This window comes from Ornithorhynchus anatinus, chromosome 5, assembly GCF_004115215.2.
Source record: "Ornithorhynchus anatinus isolate Pmale09 chromosome 5, mOrnAna1.pri.v4, whole genome shotgun sequence".
NCBI lineage: Eukaryota > Metazoa > Chordata > Mammalia > Monotremata > Ornithorhynchidae > Ornithorhynchus > Ornithorhynchus anatinus.
The window spans coordinates 55,753,894-55,774,236 of NC_041732.1; the positions used below are offsets into that span (position 1 = coordinate 55,753,894).

General features: G+C 53.5%; 1 protein-coding gene across 1 annotated transcript; it reads left to right on the plus strand.

Moving 5' to 3' along the window:
* The first annotated feature begins 2,597 nt into the window (after positions 1–2,597).
* Positions 2,598–16,015, plus strand: KLHL17 (kelch like family member 17). Its single transcript, XM_029066889.1, has 11 exons — positions 2,598–3,397; positions 3,542–3,663; positions 3,750–3,971; positions 4,061–4,177; positions 11,389–11,602; positions 11,970–12,114; positions 12,314–12,481; positions 12,795–12,883; positions 13,194–13,267; positions 13,495–13,676; positions 14,469–16,015. Exons 1-11 carry the CDS (start codon positions 2,992–2,994, stop codon positions 14,695–14,697), a joined length of 1,968 nt encoding a protein of 655 aa, XP_028922722.1. The 5' UTR covers positions 2,598–2,991; the 3' UTR covers positions 14,698–16,015.
* The last annotated feature ends 4,328 nt before the right edge of the window (positions 16,016–20,343 follow it).

A 20,343-nucleotide genomic window follows, 5' to 3' on the forward strand; every position in this document is an offset into this window, starting at 1 on the left:
ACAAATACCAACATTATTATTATTATTATTACTTCATTTCTCTGGGCCTCAGGTCCCTCTTCTGTAAAATAGGGATTAACTGTGAGCCCCACGTGGGACAACCTGTATCTCCCCCAGTGCTTAGAACAGTGCTCTGCACATAGTAAGCACTTAACAAATACCAACATTATTATTATTATTATTACTTCACTTCTCTGGGCCTCAGTTCCCTCATCTGTAAAATGGGGATTAACTGTGAGCCCCACGTGGGACAACCTGTATCTCCCCCAGTGCTTAAAACAATGCTCTGCACATAGTAAGCACTTAACAAATACCATCATTATTATTATTCTCTGCGCCTCAGTTCCCTCCTCTGTAAAATGGGGATTAACTGTGAGCCCCACGTGGGACAACCTGATCACCCCGCATCTCCCCCAGCGCTTAGAACAGTGCTCTGCACCGAGTAAGCGCTTACCCAATACCAATATGATTATATTTGAACGAGTAGGGGGTCGGGCCCCCGTCCCAAGGCCCATTTTCCAGATGTGAGGCCGAGGCAAGTGAAACGACTCGCCCAAGGTCCCACGTCGCCGGTGCACGGCCGGGACCAGGCGCGGGCGGGCCCGGGAAACAGGGGGCCGGGCCTCCGGAGCTGCGGGGCGGAGCTGCGGGGCGGAGCCGGTCTGACAGCCGCCCCCACCGGCCCGGAGCCCCGGAGCCCCATGCAGGCGCGGCCGGAGCTCGTCCCGGGCCCGTCGAGGAGCCTCGAAGCCCCTGGGTGAGTGCCCACCGACGTGCCCACCCACTAGACCCCGAGAGGGAGGGCAGGGGGTCGAGGGGAGACGGGCACGGCCGGGGGAGAAGGAGGGGCTTAAGGCGGAGATCCATCTTTGGGGAGATGCCGCAGATGCCCCTCCCACCCCCCCCCCATCAATCAATCAATCAATCGTCCATTCAGTCCTGTTGACTGACCGCTCGCCGGGTGCGGAGCACTGAACAAAACGGTTGGGAGAGGACCATGCAACGATAAGCAGTCACCTGCCCTGCCCCCAGTGAGCTCAGACTAGAGGAGGGGGACGGGCATCAATGCAAATAAATAAATGCCAGACCTGGACATAAGTGCCAAGGGGCCGGAAACCAAAGGAGCAGGCCAGGGCGACGCAGAAGGGAGTGGGAGAAGAGGAAAGGAGGGGCTGAGTCTGGGATGGGAATCGGATTCACTGGGGGCTCTCTACGTGCCACTGGACTAAGCACTTGGGAGAGTACCCCAGAACAACCCTGTACCCCAGAACACCCCCAACCCCCAAACCTGAGTGTCCGGGCCACAGGGAGGAGGATGGCTGGGGTGCGGGGCCGGGGATGGAGATCAGGGGCAGAGGGCCAAGGATGCACCGTCTCAGCCGCCGGGTCCGGCACCTCATCTCAACCAGTCACACGCTGGGGCGATCACCCTTATGGACGATCGCGCAGAGGCAGTCGGTCCGTCAGGAGAATTTATGGAGCATCTGCTGTGTGCAGAACTCTGTACTGCGCCTCTGGGAGAGCACGCTAGAGTTGGTAGACACATTCCCTCCCTCAGGAACTTGCAGCTCGCGGGGGAGACAGACCCAAAATAATATACGTTTAGAAGAGGTGAAAGGAAAAGCGGAAGCGTAGGTGAGCACGGGCTCATGGAGTCGGGTGAATCGGCAGGGGCTGTGGGTGAGTGTGGAAGAGGATAGAGGTGCCAACGTTGTAGTAGGGAGGGTGAGAACTGGGAAGAAGAAAAAAACTAACCAGGGAGGGTCTCCCAGAGGAGGGGCTTCCAAAGAATTTTGAAGATAGGGAGATCTGTGGTCTGGCATATTTGAAGAGGGCGGGAGTTCTTGGCCGGCGGGAGGGCATGAACAAGGACTGGAATGATGGGAATCAACAAATCAATTAATCAGTGGTATTTCTTGAGTGCTTATTGTGTGTGAAGCACTGTAATACGTGCTCCTGCGAGACAATATAACAGAGTTGGCAGGCATGTGAGCTCGTTGTGGCAGAGATTGTCTCTCTTTATTGCTGTATTGTACTTCCCCAAGCACTTAGTACAGTGCTCTGCACACAGGAAGCACTCAATAAATACAACTGAATGAATGCCCCAACGAGTTTACAGCCTAGAGGGGGAGACAGGCATTAATATAAACAAATTACAGTTACGTGCATTAGTGCTGTGGGGCTGAGGGAGGGATGAATAGAGGGTGTGAATACAAGAGCAAGGGCGATGCAGAAGGGAGTGGGAGAAGAGGAAATGGGAAGGGGGGAATTAGGTACAGTGAGTTGGCTAACTTGAGTGAAATGAAGAGTGAGAGTTTGAACGTAATGGAAGACGAGAGAACAGACATCCAGAGCCACAGGCCCAGATAGAAACGTATTCATTCATTCAGTCATATTTATTGAGTGCTTACTGTGTGCAGAGCACTGTACTTAGTGCTTGGAAAGGACAATTCAGCAACAGGTAGGGATAATCCCTACCCAACAATGGGCTCACAGTCTAGAAGATACAGACACAGCCACCCAGAGGCCACCATATCAATCAGTGGTATTCACTGATTGCTTACTATATGCAGAGCACTGTACGAAGTGTTTGGGAGAGCACAAAACAACAAAATTAGCAGACACGCTCCCTGGCCATAACGAGTTTACAGTCTAGAGGGGGAGACTGATACAGAGGCCCCCAGTGAGACAGTGGAAAGACTAGGCAGGAATCAGCCCCGCACGCCCTGCCTCCAGGGCTGTGTATGGTGGAAGATGCCCACCGAGTCTGCTCGCCAGCCTGGGCCCCTGGGGGAAGAGCTTGGAGCGGTTGGGCAAAACCCAGAGTCTGTCCTTCCCCAGTCTGCCACTCACGCTAACTCTTGCTTTCCTGTGTGCACACGGTCATGCAGACACACAGCCGACACAGTCACGTAGACGCACTTGTGCAGACGCGCGCCCGACAAACACTCTCATCTGGCCATTTCGACTCTGGGCCGGCGGCGGTGGAGAATGAGTTGTGGCCCGTGGCCGGAGACAGAGGCGACTCTGCCAGGCTGCCGGTCCTCCCCCACTCCCCCTGTGCCCGGGGGCCCCCACCTGTGTCCGCCACCCCTCTCTGTGCCCTACAGCCCAGACACGCACACCTGCCTGGACAGCGAGGCGGAGCGGATCCAGCTGCACCCAGCCCGGCCCCCCGCGGGCGCCATGGAGGGCGGGATGCAGCTGCTGAGCCGGGACGGGCACAGCGTCTCTCACAGCGCCAAACGGCACTACCACGACGCCTTCGTGTGCATGAGCCGCATGCGGCAGCGTGGGCAGCTGTGCGACATCGTGCTGCACGTGGCCACCAAGGAGATCAAGGCCCACAAAGTGGTGCTGGCCTCCTGCAGCCCCTACTTCCACGCCATGTTCACAAGCAAGTACCGGGGCCCAGCCGACCCCCTCTCCCTCCCCGGACGTGGCCGACGGCCCCTCGGGGAGGCCCGGTTCCTCGGGTGCCTGGGCGGGCTGGGCAGTGGGGCCGGGCAGGCCCCTGAGCGGCAGCCGTCTGTGCCCGCAGACGAGATGAGCGAGAGCCGCCAGACCCACGTCACCCTGCATGACATCGACCCCCAGGCCCTGGAGCAGCTGGTGCAGTACGCGTACACGGCCGAGATCGTCGTGGGCGAAGGCAATGTGCAGGTGAGAGCCCCCGGCCCCTCACCCACATGCGGAGGGCCACCGTGGGGGCCGGCCCCTGCTCTGACTGCGGCTCCCCCGCCCGGCAGACTCTGCTCCCGGCTGCCAGCCTCCTGCAGCTGAATGGGGTGCGCGATGCCTGCTGCAAATTCCTGCTGAGCCAGCTGGACCCCTCCAACTGCCTGGGGATCCGCAGCTTCGCCGACACCCACTCCTGCGGCGAGCTGCTCAAGGCCGCGCACAAGTACGTGCTGCAGCACTTCGTGGACGTGGCCAAGACCGAGGAATTCATGCTGCTGCCGCTCAAGCAGGTGATGTTCCACAGGTCTGTCGGTCACACCCGCCAACGGTCCACCCATCTTTCCAGGCCGCTCTGACCCAACTCTGCCCCCACCCACAGGTGCTGGACCTCATCTCCAGCGACAGCCTCAACGTGCCATCCGAAGAGGAGGTGTACCGAGCGGCCCTAAGTTGGGTCCGGCACGACGTGGACGGTCGGAGGCAACACGTGCCAAGGGTGAGGAGATTGTGGGGATGCTTCTTGTCTGCTGCGGGACCCTGGGCAAGTCACTTCACTTATGTGGGTCTCAGTTACCTCATCTGTAAAATGGTTATTAAGATGGTGAGCCCCATGTGGGACAGGGATTGTGTCCAAACGGATTACCTTGTGTCTACCCCAGTACTTAGAATAGTTCTTGGCACATGGTAAGCACTTAACAAATACCATCATTAATAATAATGTTGGTATTTGTTAAGCGCGTACTATGTGCAGAGCACTGTTCTAAGTGCTGGGGTAGATACAGGGTAATCAGTTTGTCCCATGTGAGGCTCACAGTCTTAATCCCCATTTTACAGATGAGGGAACTGAGGCACAGAGAAGTTAAGTGACTTGCCCACAGTCACACATCTGACATGTGGCAGAGCCAGGATTCGAACCTATGACCTACAACTCCCAAGCCTGGGCTCTTTCCACTGAGCCACGCTGCTTCTCTAATAATCATTAGTATTCCCATCTCAGGGACAGAACCAAGTGGGCAGCCAAGAGCCCCGAGGGGCCTGCTCCGGGAGTCATCTTACCCCCTGCCCAATCAACCAACCACCCGTGGTGTTTATCGAGCTTCTACCGGGTGCAGAGCACTAGGCCATGTGCAGGATGCCTGCCCTGTGCAGGGCACTGTACACCATCCAGAGTACTGTATTGGGCACCTACTGTGTGCAGTGTGGAATAAGGCTCTACTAGGTACCTACCATTTGCACAGCACTCTACCACCTACAGTGGTGTAGTGGATAGACCAGGGGCCTGGGAGTCTGAAGGTCATGGGTTCTAATACCACCTCCATCATTCATCTGCTGTGAGACCCTGGGCAAGTCGCTCCACTTCTCTGGGCCTCATTTCTCTCATCTGTAAAATAAGGATTGAGATTATGAGATCCATGTGGAACAGGGACCGTGTCCAACCCTATTTGCTTGTCTCCCCCCCCCAGGGCTTAGTACAGTGTCTGGCACATAGTAAGCACTTAACAAATACCATAATTATATTTACCAGCTGTCTATTGTAATGTGTGCAGAGCACTGGACCGTGTGCAGAGTAATGGACCAAATGTCTAATGTAATGTGTGCAGAGCACTGAATCATGTGCAGAGTGCTGTACCAGCGCCGACTACATGTACCATGGACAGATTGCTGTAACTGGCGTGGACTGCAGGCAGACTATTGTACAAAATGCCTGGGAAAGTACAATTGACTAAGAGAAGCTGTTATTGTTCTCAAGGAGCTAATGAGCTAACCAGGAGAAGAACAGGCACAAATCTTTCACAAAGGCTGTAGCTGTTACCAGCAGAATATAGGCTATGCAGATCAAAATGGCATAGTGGGTAAGTCACAGGCGTGGGAGTCAGAAGGTCATGGGTTCTAATCCCGGCTCTGCCACTTACCTGCTCTATGGCCTTGGGCAAGTCACTTTACTTCTCTGGGCCTCAGTTACCTCATCTGTAAAATGGGGATTAAGACTGTGAGCCCCACGTGGGGCAGGGACTGTGTCCAACCCGATTTGCTTGGATCCACCCAGTGCTTAGTACAGTGCCTGACACATAGTAAGCACTTAACAGATACCATTATTATTATCAAGCAGTAGTAATTTCTTGAGCACCTACAAGAAAAATGGAATTAGTAAACCTGATTCCTGACCTCAAAGAGCTTACAATATAGCAGGGGAGAGAGAAAGACACTAAATCAAGTTACAGGTAGGACGAAGTAATAGAGTATGTACATTATGTTCATAAGTGCTATTGGGGGCTGCAAGTGCTAAAGGCATAAAAGTGGCATAGAAGTGCTGAAATCTCAGCTCTACCACTCCTCTGCTGAGTGATCTTGAGCAAATCACTTAACTTCTCTGGACTTCAGTTACCTCATCTATAAAATGGGGAATAAGACTATGAGCCCCATGTGAGACAGAGACTGTGACCAACTTGATTAGCTTGTATCTATCCCAGTGCTTAGTACAGTGCCTGGCACATAGTAAGGGCTTAACAAATGCCATTTTTTTAAAAATGGCAGCTGTGGGATTGAGTAGATCACTTAACTTCTCTGCACTTCAGTTTCCTTATCTATAAATGGGCGATTTGTCACCTGTTTTCCTCCTCTTTAGACCATGAATTCCATATTCATTCATTCATTCAATCATATTTATTGAGCGTTTACTGTGTGCAGAGCACTGTACTAAGCGCTTGGAAAGTACAACTAGGTAACAGAGATAATCGCTACCCAACAACGGGCTCACAGTCTAGAAGGGGAGACAGACAACAAAACAAGTAGCCAGAATCGATAGCATCAAAATAAATAAACAGAATTATAGATATATACACATCATTAATAAACTAAATAGAATAATAAATATGTACAAATATACACAAGTGCTGTGGGGCGGGGAAGGGGGTAGAGCAGCTATCCCAGCTCTGCCACTTGTCGGCTGTGTGACTGTGGGCAAGTCACTTAACTTCTCTGTGCCTCAGTTCCCTCATCTGTAAAATGGGGATTAAGACTGTGAGCCCCACGTGGGACGACCTGATTTCCCTATGTCTACCCCAGCGCTTAGAACAGTGCTCGGCACATAGTAAGCGCTTAACAAATACCAACATTATTATTATTATTATTAGAGCAGAGGGAGGGAGTAGGGGCGATGGGGAGAGGAGGAGGAGCAGAGGAAAAGGGGGGGCTCAGTCTGGGAAGGCCTCCTGGAGGAGGTAAGCGCTCAGTAAGGCTTTGAAGAGGGGAAGAGAGCTAGTTTGGCAGATGTGAGGAGGGAGGACATTCCAATCCAGAGGTAGGATGTGGGCCAGAGGTCAACAGTGGGACAGGCGAGAACGAAGCACAGTGAGGAGGTTACTGGCAAAGAAGCGCAGTGTGCAGGCTGGGCTGTAGTAGGAGAAAAGGGAGGTGAGGTAGAAGGAAGCAAGGTGATGAAGACCTGTGAAGCCAACAGTGAGGAGTTTTTGCTTCATGCGAAGGTTGATAGGCAACCACTGGAGATTTTTGAGGAGATGGGTGACATGCCCAGAGCATTTCTGTAGAAAGATATTCCAGACAGCAGATTGAAGTATAGACTGAAGCGGATTATGATTTCACATGGGGTCCGAAGATGGGGAGAACAGCGACCTACTGGATTTGAAAGGGGAGAGAGGGCGTGAGCAAGGAGTTGATGGAGAGACAGAAGAGAGAGGCACAAATAGTAGTTGGTATTTGAGGTGTGAAATGTAGGGGCTGACCTGGAATGGGAGAGGATTGAGGATAGGTAGAGGGCAGAAAGCTGATGGTGAAGAGTTTTCTGCTTGATGCAGAGATGGGAGGGTAACTATTGGAGGTTTTTGAGGAGAAGGGAGACATGCACAGGATGGATTTTTAGAAAAAGGCTCTGAGCAGATGAGTGAGGTATGGACTGGGGTGGGGAGAGACCGAAGGCAGGGAGGTCAGCAGTAGATGGCGATGGGCTGTGACAAGTGGCTGGACCGGCATGGTGGTCGTTTGAATAGAGGGGAAGGGGCAGATTCTGGAAATGTTGTGGAAGAAGAAAATGGACCGGATTTTGTCATAGCCTGAATATTGGGGTTAAAAGAGAGGGAGGCAACAAGAATGCCATGGTTATGGGCTCGGGAGATGGGGAGAAGGGTGGTGTTGCCAGTTGCGATGGGACAGTTAGGTGGAGGAGAGGATCTAGGTGGGAAGTTGAGTCCATTTTGGGGTACGTTGAGCTTGACTTTACAGTGGAGCAGCTAGGTGGAGATAGCACCTAGATAGATAGGAGAAACAGCGTGGCTCAGTGAAAAGAGCTCAGGCTTTGGAGTCAGAGGTCATGAGTTCGAATCTCAGCTCTGCCACTTGTCAGCTGTGTGACTATGGGCGTCACTTCACTTCTCTGTGCCTCAGTTACCTCATCTGTAAAATGGGGATTAAGACTGTGAGCCCCACGTGGGACAACCTGATTCCCCTGTGTCTACCCCAGCGCTTAGAACAGTGTTCTGCACATAGTAAGCGCTTAACAAATACCAACATTATTATTAGATATCCTGGAGGCAGAAGGAAATGCAAATTTCCAGACAAAGAGGGAGGAAAGGGTGAACAAGCTAGGACTCATCCACACAAGCAGTGGTGGTAGTTGAAGCTGAGAGAGCAGGGGAGCTCCCCAAGGGAATTGGTGTAGATAGCAACTAGAAGGTAGAACTAGAGATTTAAGGGAAATCTGCAGTTAGGAAGTGGGAGCCAGAGGAGGAGCTGGGGAAAGACAAAAAAGGAGCAGCCAAGAGGAGAAGCACCATAGCCTAGTGGATAGAGCATGGGCCAGAAGGACCTGGGTTCTAATCTGGCTTTACTATTTGCCTGCTGTGTGACCTTGGGTAAGTCACCCAATTTCTCTGTGCTTCAGTTACCTCATTTGTAAAATGGGGATTAAGACTACCTATGTGGGATAGAGGCTGTGTGCAACCTGTTTATCTTGTATCTATCCTAATACTTAGAACGGTGCTTGGCACATAGTAAGTCCTAAACAAATACCTTTTTTTTTTTAAAGGTAGTGGGAGAAGCATCACAGCCTAGTGGAAAGAGCTCAGGCATGGGAGTCAGAGAACCTAGGTTCTAATCCTGGCTCCACTACTTGCCTGTTCTATAACTTTGGATAAGTTCATTAACTTTTTTGGGCCTCAGTTTCCTCAACTGTAAAATGGGTATTCAATACCTGTTCTACCTCCTACTTAGACTATGAGCTCCATGAGAACCAGGGACTACCTCTCATCTGATTACCCTGTATCTACCTAGCACATAGAACAGTGCTTGGCACACAGTAAACACTTAATACCTTTTTTTTAAAAAGAAAAAAAAGAACCAGGAGAGGACAGTGCTGAAGAAACCAAAGTTAGATACTGTTTCCAGGAGAAGGGAGTCATCCACACTGTTTAAGTCACTCAGTCAATCGTATTTATTGAGCACTTACTCTGTGCATATCACTGCAACAAGGGCTTGGAAGAGTACAATGTAACAATATAACAGACACATTCCCTGCCCACAGTGAGCTTACAGTCTAAATGGGGAGACAGAAATTAATGTAAATAAAATTATAGATATGTACATAAATGCTGTGGGCCTGGGGCGGGGGTGATGAATAAAGGGAGCTAGTCATGGCAATGAAGACAGGAGTGGAAGAAAAGGAAAAGAGGACTTAGTCGAAGGAGACTTCTTGGAGGAGATTTGCCTTAAGTAAGGCTTTGAAGAGGGAAGAGTAATTGTCTGTGGGATAGGAGCAAGGAGGGTATCCCAGGCCAGCGGCAGGATGTGGGCAAGTGGTGAGCGGTGAGATAGACAAGATCGAGGTAGAGCGAGAAGGATAGCATTTGAGGAGCAAAGTGGGTAGACTGGGTTGTAGTAGGAGAGTAGCAAGATGAGGTAGGAGTGGACAAGGAGATTGAGTGCTTTAAAGCTGATGGTAAGGGGTTTCTGTTTGATGCAGCAGGGGATGGACAACCACTGGAGGTTCTTGAGGAGTGGGAAAACATGGCCTAAATGTTTCTGTAGAAAAATGATCCAGGCAGCAGGGTGAAGTATAGACTGGAGGGGGGAGAGATAGGTGGCAGGGAGGTCAGCAAGGAGGCTGATACAGTAATCAAGGAAGGATAGGATGAGTGCTTGAATTAATGTGGTAGCATTTTGGATGGAAAGGAAAGGGTGGATTTTAGCGATATTGTAATGGTCGAACCAACAGAATTGATTGATTGATTGAATATGCCAAAGACAGTCAAGAGGTCAAGGACAGGGAGAAATCCATTAGACAGAGCAAGAAGGAGGTACTGATGACTTCTTTTATAGTATTTGCAAGGTGCTTACTATATGCCAAATCCTGTACTAAGCACGGGGGTAGATACAAGATCATCATATTGGACACATTCCTTCTCCTGTGTGGGCCTCACAGTTTTAATTCCCATTTTACAGATGAGGTAACTGAGGCATGAAGAAGTAACTTGCCCGAGGTCACACAGACAAGTGGCAGAGCTGGGATTACTGAGAGAACGGACTCAGTGGAGTGAAGAGGGGAAATTGGATTGAAGATGGTCAAGAAGGGAATTGGAGGAGAGGAAGTGGAGGCTGCAGATATAATAATAATAATAATGATGGCATTTGTTAAGCACTTACTATGTGCAAAGCATTGTTCTAAGCACTGGGGGGCATACAAGGTGATCAGGTTGTCCCAGGTGGGGCTCAGTCTTAATCCTCATTTTTCAGATGAGGGAACTGAGGCACAGAGAAGTTAAGTGACTTGCCCACAGTCACACAGCTGACAAGTGGTGGAGCTGGGATTAGAACCCATGACCTCTGACTCCCAAGCCCGTGCTCTTTCCACTGAGCTACGCTGAACAACCGGTCTGAGAAGCCTGTGGCAAGGATAGGAGCAGGGAGATGGGATGCTAGTGGAATGGTTAGGAGGGGCCAGTCAAAATCTCTTTTAGGACAGAGGTGATGTGGGTGCAAGTTCATTGTAGGCAGGGAATGTGTCTTATTATATTGTACTTTCCCAAATGCTTAGTACAGTGCTCTGTATGCAGTAAGCACTCAATAAATATGACTGAATGAATTAATTTAAAGGTGGGGCAAGTGTTTTTATAAAGATAGAAGAGATGAGGTTGGAGGTGCAGGTAGAGGTGTCCCAGAGGCAAAAAAAAGAAATGCAAGATTGCAACTGGGGACAGAGTGAGATGAGTTTAGAAATCATCTGCAAAGAGGTGGTAACTGAAGTCGTGGGAGCTGGTGAACTCTCTGAGGGAGTCAGGGTCAAGGGGGAAGAGAAGGGGACTCGGAACAGAGTTTGGAGGGTCTCTCACCTTTAGGCGTTGAGGCAGAATAGGAACCAGCAAAAAGGATTTGAGCAACAGCAGCCAGAGAGAGGTGGGGAGAGATGGATGTCAGAGAGATCAGAGCTAGATGTTGTTTCCAGAGAAATGATCCACAGTGGCAAAGGCAGCCGAGAAGTCCAGGATTATGACCAAGTACAGCACAGATGGTCCATCCGTTCACCCCCGTCATCCCCCCACACATACACACACTGGACCATCTGGCTGTTCACGCGTCCATCCATTAGTCTGTCGGTCTCTCTGTCCGTCCATCAGTCCATCCTCCCTTCCATCCATCCATCGTCCGTCCATCCGTCCGTCGGTCCATCGGTCCGTCCACGTGTCCGTGTGCCTGCAGCTGATGAAGTGCGTGCGGCTGCCCCTGTTGAGCCGGGACTTCCTGCTGAGCCACGTGGACAGCGAGGCACTGGTGCGGCACCACTCGGACTGCAAGGACCTCCTCATCGAGGCCCTCAAGTTCCACCTGCTGCCAGAGCAGCGCGGGGTCCTGGGGAACAGCCGCACCCGGCCGCGCCGCTGCGAGGGAGCCAGCCCTGTGCTCTTCGCCGTGGGTATGGGGGCCAGGGGCCGGGCACAACCCCATTCTCCTCCCCCCCGACCTCTTCCCCAGTGCCTCTGCTGCAGCAGTCACGCCCCTCCCCCCCAACACCAGAGCCTCCCTAATATCCCCGCCCTGCCACCAAGGCTTCTTCAACCCCCTCAACATTGGCACCTCTCCGGACCCCACACTGAACACTGGGGTCTCCCCAGCTCCCCCCAACAATTGATGCCTCCCCAGGCCCCATCCCAGTATCGCCCCACATACTGGGGCCTCCCCAACTGCCCCTCCCATTGGTGCTTCCCTGAACCCCCCGGACCTCTCCCCAGCATCGATGCCCTCCTCCAGCCCCCCCTTCCTGGACCTTTGACCGTCACCAGGTGGCGGAAGCCTGTTCGCCATCCACGGGGACTGTGAGGCATATGACACGCGAACTGACCGCTGGCACATGGTGGCCTCCATGTCCACCCGCCGGGCCCGCGTAGGTGTCGCCGCCATAGGGAACAAGCTCTACGCCGTGGGCGGGTAAGATCAGCGGGGGGGGGGGGCTGGTGGCACTGGCCTTTGACCCTGACCGGGGATGAATTGATTTGAGGCCTGGGGCTCGCTGGGGTCAGTCTTGCATCTGCAGTGGGACCAAGGCCTGTCCCTTCCCTCCCCTTCCACTCCCACCCTGATCCTAAGCTACGATCTTGTCTTCAACTTCTGACATTCCCACCCACAGCTATGACGGGACGTCTGACCTGGCCACGGTCGAGTGCTATGATCCAGTCACCAACTCTTGGCAGCCCGAGGTGGCCATGGGCACGAGACGCAGCTGCCTGGGGGTGGCGGCTCTCCACGGGCTGCTCTACGCCGCTGGGGGCTACGATGGGGCCTCCTGTCTCAACAGGTGTGGGGACGGGGGAAGGATGGGGCCGGGGTGAGTGGTGACAGGGTGGTCCCCTCGCTCATCCAGAGGGCCAGAAGGCACTTGCAGGGCCAGGTGAGGTGGGGGTGCTCTCCCTCTGTCCAGACTCAGCATCCCGAAGACCAGTTTTCCCGGCAAACTCCACCCACTACATGGGGCCTCCCCGGAAGGGCGACTCTGAGCTGGGCGAGTTTTGGGGAACGGGATCGGGGCTGCGAAGGATGAGCCTCGCTGACCCCACTTCTCCCCACTCCACTTGCCTGGACCCCCTCCCCACCATCCCCTCTGGCCACAGCGCTGAGCGGTACGACCCCCTGACAGGCACTTGGACATCCATCGCTGCCATGAGCACCAGGAGAAGATACGTCCGTGTGGCCACACTGGGTGGGTGACCAGAAATTCCCCTTGCGCCCCTCCTTTCCCTTCCCCCAACTTCTGCACCAGTCACAGCCTGGGTCCTGGGTGCCCATCCGTCTGCCGGGTCTGGGCTGAACATGTGCTGCCTGTCCTGGGTGCCCATCCTATCCCGGGCTATTCATCCCAGATAGTCATCTGTCAGTCCCAAGCTGAGCTGGGCACGGATCCATCCATCCTGGGCATCTGTCCATGGGCCGAGAATCCATCTGTCCACCCTGAGCTGGGCCGAGCATGTGTCCGTCCATCCCGAGTTGGGTTGACCGTGGTCCCCCTGCAGATGGAAACCTGTACGCGGTCGGAGGCTATGACAGCTCTTCCCACCTGGCCACCGTGGAGAAATACGAACCCCAGGTACCACCCTTATAGTCCCAACCCACCCCGTGTCCCCCTTCCCCTTTACCCCATCTCCCCCGGGGCTAGTCCCTCATAGGTGGGCTGGAGTCTCTTCAGGGGCTCAAGCTAGTGGTGGGGAGCTGGGCACGCAAGGGGCCAGAGTTGGAGGGATGTCCTATGGGAGGCAGGGGAAGACCCTGCCTGTGTGGTAGTCTCTCTGCACCCCAACCCCGCGATTGCCCCAGGGGAACACATGGGCACCCATCGCCAACATGCTGAGCCGCCGCAGCAGCGCTGGCGTGGCGGTCCTGGAGGGGGCTCTCTATGTGGCCGGGGGCAATGACGGGACCAGCTGCCTCAACTCCGTGGAGCGCTACAGCCCCAAGGCTAACACCTGGGAGAGTGTGGCCCCCATGAACATCCGCAGGTATGGCCACCCCCCCCCCCCCCCACGCTGGGACAGCGGGCTTCGGGGCCTTACCCGGGGCTGGGTGGGGGGTGAGGGGCGGGGACATAGATGGTGCCATAAACATGACTGTCCCCATCCCCTGGCCCCTGGGAGCGGCTCAGCCAGGGAACAGTCCTGGAGACAGGATCCCCAAGTTCTGGCTTTTCTCTACAAGTTACTCTGCTGCTTGTCTGCTTTATGACCTTGGGCAAATCACTTCTCTGGGCCTCAATTACCTCATCTATAAAATGGGGATTGAGAGTGGAAGCCTCACTTGGGACAGAGACTGTGTCCAACCCGATTTGTTTGTATCCACCCCAACGCTTAGAACAGTGCCTGGCACACTGTAAAGCACTTTAACAAATACCATAATTATTATTATTATTACCGGGGCCTCAGTTGTTCCACACTTGCCATTGGGGGCAGGTGGGGTTGAAGAGCCAGGTTATTTCACTGGGGGTAGGGGTCTCTACTATCCCACGACAATGGCACTAACCCCTCCCCATCTCCACCCTCTTCCAGCCCTGGGTCACCCCTACCCCACATCCCCTCTCTACCTTCACCTTTCACATTTCACTCGCCTTCCCAGGTTCCAGGGGCTGGGAGAAGTGTGTGGAAGGGGAGGGGTCGCCCAAGGATACCCAGAAACTGATGGGCAGCAGGATGAGGCAGAGCATGCGAGGGGCCTGATCCCCAGATCCCCAACCCGGGATGGGGAGAGGAGGGTGGTCCCGGGCCGCTCACATCCCCTCTCTTCTCCACCTGCCCAAGGAGCACCCATGACCTGGTAGCCATGGATGGATGGCTGTATGCTGTGGGAGGGAACGACGGGAGCTCCAGCCTCAACTCCATCGAGAAGTACAACCCACGGACCAACAAGTGGGCAGCTGCTTCCTGCATGTTCACCCGGCGCAGCAGCGTCGGGGTGGCCGTGCTCGAGCTGCTCAACTTCCCACCCCCGTCCTCCCCGACCCTCTCCGTCTCCTCGACCAGCCTTTGACCCAGGACCCCGGCGCCCCCGCCGGCCAGATCCCCAGGCCAGCCGCTCCCTGTAGGGGGGCAGGGGCGCCACCCCCACCAACCCACCCTTCCCCTGCCTCCGGGCAGGGAGCTGGGGACGGTACTGGGACCCCGGCCTCCCTCTCCCTTTCCCCAGATCCCCCTGGCCCTGACCACCCCCATGCTGCTTCCATGACCCACCCCGGGCCCTACTCTGCAATGGCCTAGGCAGGAGAGGACCCCTCCCCCCAAACACCCTTCTCCCCTCGGCCCGAAGAGAGAGAGCCGTCCAAGGTCAGCATCCGGGGTCAGCACCAGCTCCTTAAGCCTTAACCGTCACCCCTAGGAGGACAGGACAGAGCCCAATCCCGACCCAAGCTCCAAGACCAGTTGGTCAATGCCCTAGACAAACCATGGACTTGGGGTCCCCAGGCCCATGGAGGGGCTGCACCTCTCACCAACCTGCAGGGCTCTGAGAAGACCCATTCATCACCTGCGACCTTGCTCGAGGGGAGGCGGGAATCTGGGGCTAACATCCCAGCTCCAGGTCTCCAGGAGGTGATGTGTCTGTCCCGCATCTGTCTGTCCACCGATTTGTTTATTTATTCGTGTCACCTTATAGTGTGTCCCTCCACAGACTGACACTAGACATGTCAACCCTCCCGCTTCCCTTCTTCCCCTCACCCGCTGTCCGGTGGACCGGTTAGTAATTGGGAAGGCGGCTGTGTCGTGTGAGGGTCAGACAGACCCACCCCCGCCCCAGGGTTGGGGCAGGAATGTGATATGACAGGGAGGTAGGGACAGGGCCTGAAATGCACAGAAAAGAATCATCCGATTGCAGAAGTGACTGTTGGGTACTGTGTCCCCCGCTCCCCTCCAGCTCTTCTACTGGTGGGGGCGGGGGGTCTCTCAGGGGCTGGAGGTGAAGAAGTCAGGGAACAGGTGTCTTCCTCCATCCATCTGTCCCGTCGGCACCTTCCTGTGCCACGTGATATCTGTTTGCTCAGAGTGTCCTGAATTTACACTATACAGTGCACACACCCATGAACAGATGGTGCGGACCGCACACCTAATGTATACGTGACACATATACACAACCTACCAGATGCACACTGTGCCCGCAGGACACATGTGCCCCCAGCTGCTTCCACAAAACAAGCACACTCGCATGCACGCACACAACTACACACACACACACCCTAGGCGCCTGTGGGAGACACCCACAGTCACCCCAACCCCAAACTGCCCACGGGCACACCTAGTGCGATCCTCCCCACAGCAATATGAGCCAACCTGTACAATAAACATGTTTTCTTGCACTCTGAGCCTCCCTCTCCTGTCCCCCAAGCTGCCATGAAGCCCCACCTATCGAGGCAGAACCCGGCCGCTCCATCCTCCATTTTGGGGTCAAACAGATTCGGACATCCAGATGTGCCTGACACTGGGAATTAATCTTGAGAGAACATTGGGCGCAGGCCTCTGCACTACCACAGCAGAATGAACCAAATGACCCTGAGTGAGGCCCCTCCCCTTGTCAGTCATATTCCTCTGGACTCTGCCAGAGCAATTAATTGACTTGATGCCCCCAGCCCCACCCCACTGGTTCTCCAGATCCTGGTCCTTTCTTAGGGGTTGAGCTGAGTCCTTGGTTATCAATCGATCAATCAATGGTATTTATTGTGAGCAGAGCAATGTACTAAGTTTGTGGGAGAATACAATACCACAGAGCAGGTAGACTAGTTCCCTCCCCACATTGAATTTACAATCTAGTTTTTTGGGGGGTTTATGATATTTGTTAAGCACTTACTATGTGTCAAGCACTGGGATCTACACAAATCATTTATGTAGGACACAATCCCTGTCCTACATGGGGCTCACAATCTCAATCCCCGTTTTACAGATGAGGTCGCTGAGGCACAGAGAAGTGAAGTGACTTACCCAAGGTCACACAGTGAACAAGTGGCAGAGCCGGGATTAGAACCCATGACCTTCTGACTCCTCGGACTGTACTCTATCCATGCTGCGGGAAACAGTGTGGCTTAGTGGAAAGAGCAGGGGTTTAGGAGTCAGAAGACATGGGTTTTAATTCTGTCTCTGCCACTTGTCTGCTGTGTGACTTTGGGCAAGCCACTTAACTTCTCTATGCCTCAGTTACTTCATCTGTAAAATGGGGATTAAGACTGTGAATCCTATGTGGGACAACTTGATTATCTTGTATCTCCTCCAGCATTTAGAACAATGCTTGGCACATAGTAAGTGCTTAACAAATAGCGTAATTATAATTACTATTCACTATGCCATGCTGCTTCTCATGTGTGTGTGTTCACTATTGCCATCAAATGAGCAGATGTATACCCTGGGAGGGTATGTGCCAAGGGCTTGTGTACACTTTGCATGAATGTGTGAATGCATATGTGCATAGTGGACAGGCAGGTTGGCATATGTTCACTCTGCACGTTGTGGGGGGAAGGGACAGGAAGTGAGTGGAACAAGCATGGGTGTGGCAGACTCTGTGTGTATGTATCAATCAATCAGTCTTATTTATTGAGTACTTACTGTAAGCAGTGCACTGAAGACTGTAAACTCCTTGTGGGCAGGGAATGTGTCTGTTTATTGTTATAGTGTACTCTCCCAAGCACTTAGTACAGTCTTTGCACACAGTTAGTGCTCAATAAATACTACTGAATGACTACTAAGCACTTGGGAGAGTATATCATAACTGAGTTGGTAGGCACATTCACTGGGTGGGTGAGTTTGCCCACTTTTTGGAGGGATCCTTTGGCCAGTGGGTAGGTGTAGCTGCCCTGCCCCTATCCCCATATCAATTTTTACATAAGACTGAGAGGCGAGAATTAGCTCAGCTACCTTTGGGAAGGAGGGGTTGGGGTGGAGGGGGGCAGATCCATCAGAGCTCTAAACCCCAAACACCCCAACTTTTTTGTCTCTGTCAGGGGTACCAGTTCACTTGGGAGAACAGGAAGCTGGCTAGATTGCAAGCTCTGTGAAGGCAGGGTTCATAGCTCTTTTCTCTATGGTACTCTCCCAAGTCCTCAGTATAGTGCTCTGCACAGAATAAGCACTCAAAGCTCTTTGATGGCTTACAGGAAGTGGGTGCTGGTTGCTTTCCTGGAGATGCATGCCCACTCAGTGCACATGCTCATATAAAAAGGTCCAGATTCCAGTGGCAATTCATTCCTATATGGAACTCTATTTTTTTTTATGGTATTTGTTAAGGACTGTGCCAGTCACTGTACTAAGTGCTGGAGTAGGTACAAGCTAATCAGGTTGGACACAGTCCTTGTCCTATATAGAGTTCACAGTCTTAATCCCCATTTTACAGATGAGGTAACTGAGGCACAGAGAAGTGAAGTGACTTGCCCAAGGTCACACAGCAGACATGTAGAGGAGCCAGGATTAGAACTCAAGTCCTTCTGACTCCCAGGCCTGTGCTCTATCCACTAAACCATGCCACTTCTTGCATCGTGGAAAAGCAGAAAACACCAACAAGACCCAATGAGGCTTGTATGAATCCATGGCCGCTGAAGGGAGAAACTGGGATGGAGAGAGGAGTCAGGGTTGCTGGATGGCTCATTCTGAGTCACTAGAAGAGGAGTCTCGGATAGAGAAGCAAGTCAGGGATGCTGGATGGTCTCTACTGAGCCACTGGAGGGAGGTCAGGGACAGAGAGGGGTGAGTCGGGGATGGAGGGGGTGAGTCGGGGACGGAGAGGCGAGGGGCGGGGATGGAGAGGCGAGAGTCGGGGATGGAGAGGCAAGATTCAGGGATGGACAGGCGAGAGTCGGGGATGGAGATGGAGATGGGAGAGGCGGGGATGGAGATGGAGATGGGAGAGGCGGGGATGGAAGTCGAGAGGAGAGCAGTCGGGGATGGAGAGGGGAGAATCAAGGGTGATGGATAGACTAAACTAGGTGACTGAAGGGAAAGTCATTTCATTCATTCAATGTATTTATTGAGCACTTACAGTGTGCAGAGCACTGTACTCAGCACTTGGAAAGTACAATACAGCAATACGGAAAGACAATCCTTGCCCACAAGGGGCTCACAGTCTAGAGGGATATCAATACAAGACAGTCTAGAGAGATAGACATCAATACAAGTAAATAGACATCAATATAAATAATTATAGCTATATACATACACATTTAAGTGCTGTGGGGTGAAGAGAGGGCGAAAGAGTAAAGGGAGCGAGTCAGGATGAGGCAGAAGGGAGTGGGAGCTGAGGAAAAGTGGGGCTTAGTCTGGGAAGGCCTCTTGGAGGTGTGCCTGCAGTAGGGCTTTGAAGTGGGGAAGAGTGATTGTCTGGTGGATATGAGCAGGGAGGGCTTTCTAGGCCAGAAGTAGAATGTGGGCCAGGGGTCAGGTGACGAGATAGGTGAGATTGAGGCCCAGTGAGGTTAACGCCAGAGGAGCGGACTGTGTGGGCTAAGATGTAGAAAGAGAGAAGGGAGGTGAGGTAGGAGTGGCAAGGTGATGGAGAGCTTTAAAGCCCAAAGTGAGGAGTTTTTGTTTAATACGAAGGTGGATAGGCAACCACTTGAGATTTTTGACGAGGGGGAGTGACATGTCCTAAAGATTTCAGTAGAAAGTCAAAAGTGAAGAGGGAGGGGAGAGTCAGGGATGACAAATGGACTGTGCTGGATCATTGGGGGGGAAGAGACAGGATAGGGAGGGGGAGTTAGGGGTTTTGAATGGTCCATACTAGCTCACTGGGGGATTCAAGAATGAAAACAGAAGTGTTAGAGGTGTTGGGTGGTTCATCCTGGGTGACTTCTCCCTTCTAGACTGTAAATCCGGTGTGGGCAGAGATTGTCTCTTTATTGCTGAATTATACTTTCCAAGCGCTTAGTACAGTGCCCTGCACACAATAAATACAACTGAATGAATGACTGAAGGGAAAGTCGGGGGAGTTGTTGTGTGATCCGTTCCAAATATGCTCAACTAGTCTGTCTCTCCCTCTAGACTGTAAACTCATTGTGGGTAAGGAATGTGTCTGTTTATTGTTTTACTGTACTCCCCCAGGCGCCTAGTACAGTACTCTTCCCACAGCAGTTGAATGAATGGGATGAATGAAGGAACCAACAGGCGGTTCCCCCACGAGTCCAGGGCCCACGGACCCAAGGCGGGGGGGGGGGGGGACTCAGAGGCCCCTTGTCGCCCGAGGGTGGGACCTCATGCCCAGCAGAGGGCGCCCTTCCACGCCGGTGACTCAGGACGAGAAATGGGGCGGGGGTCTGGGGCTGAGCCTCGACCCTGCCCCCCCACCCCTTCAATCTCACGACCCTCAACTCCTCCTCCCATCGGCGGCGCTTCAGACCCCCCTAACCGCGGCCCCTAAATCCAGCCGCCGCCGTCAATCACTCTGCCCACGCTAAGCAGGTTCTGCTGCCCCCTCCCCCCTCGCTACCTTCAGCCCCTCTCCCTTTCCCGTCCCGGAGACCCCCTGCCGTTCCCAGTCTTCTCCCCCCTCCCTCTGTTGGACCCCCGACCCCGGGACCCATCTACTTTTCCTGCCCTTCCCCGGCCCCTGCTGACCCCAACTGACCTTTGACCCTCTGCTGGGCGCTCTTGGAGAGGGGCATGGGGCCTTGCCGAGGCCGGGGAGCTGCGGACCGTGCATCCCACCGCC

Bases quoted from the DNA above. Each gene is read 5' to 3' on its own strand.
- KLHL17 (XM_029066889.1), top strand. From the start codon at position 2,992: ATGAGTTGTGGCCCGTGGCCGGAGACAGAGGCGACTCTGCCAGGCTGC. The intron at 3,972-4,060 runs GTGATGTTCCAC...CCCCACCCACAG, and splicing joins TGCTGCTGCCGCTCAAGCAG to GTGCTGGACCTCATCTCCAG. The intron at 13,677-14,468 runs GTATGGCCACCC...CACCTGCCCAAG, and splicing joins GCCCCCATGAACATCCGCAG to GAGCACCCATGACCTGGTAG.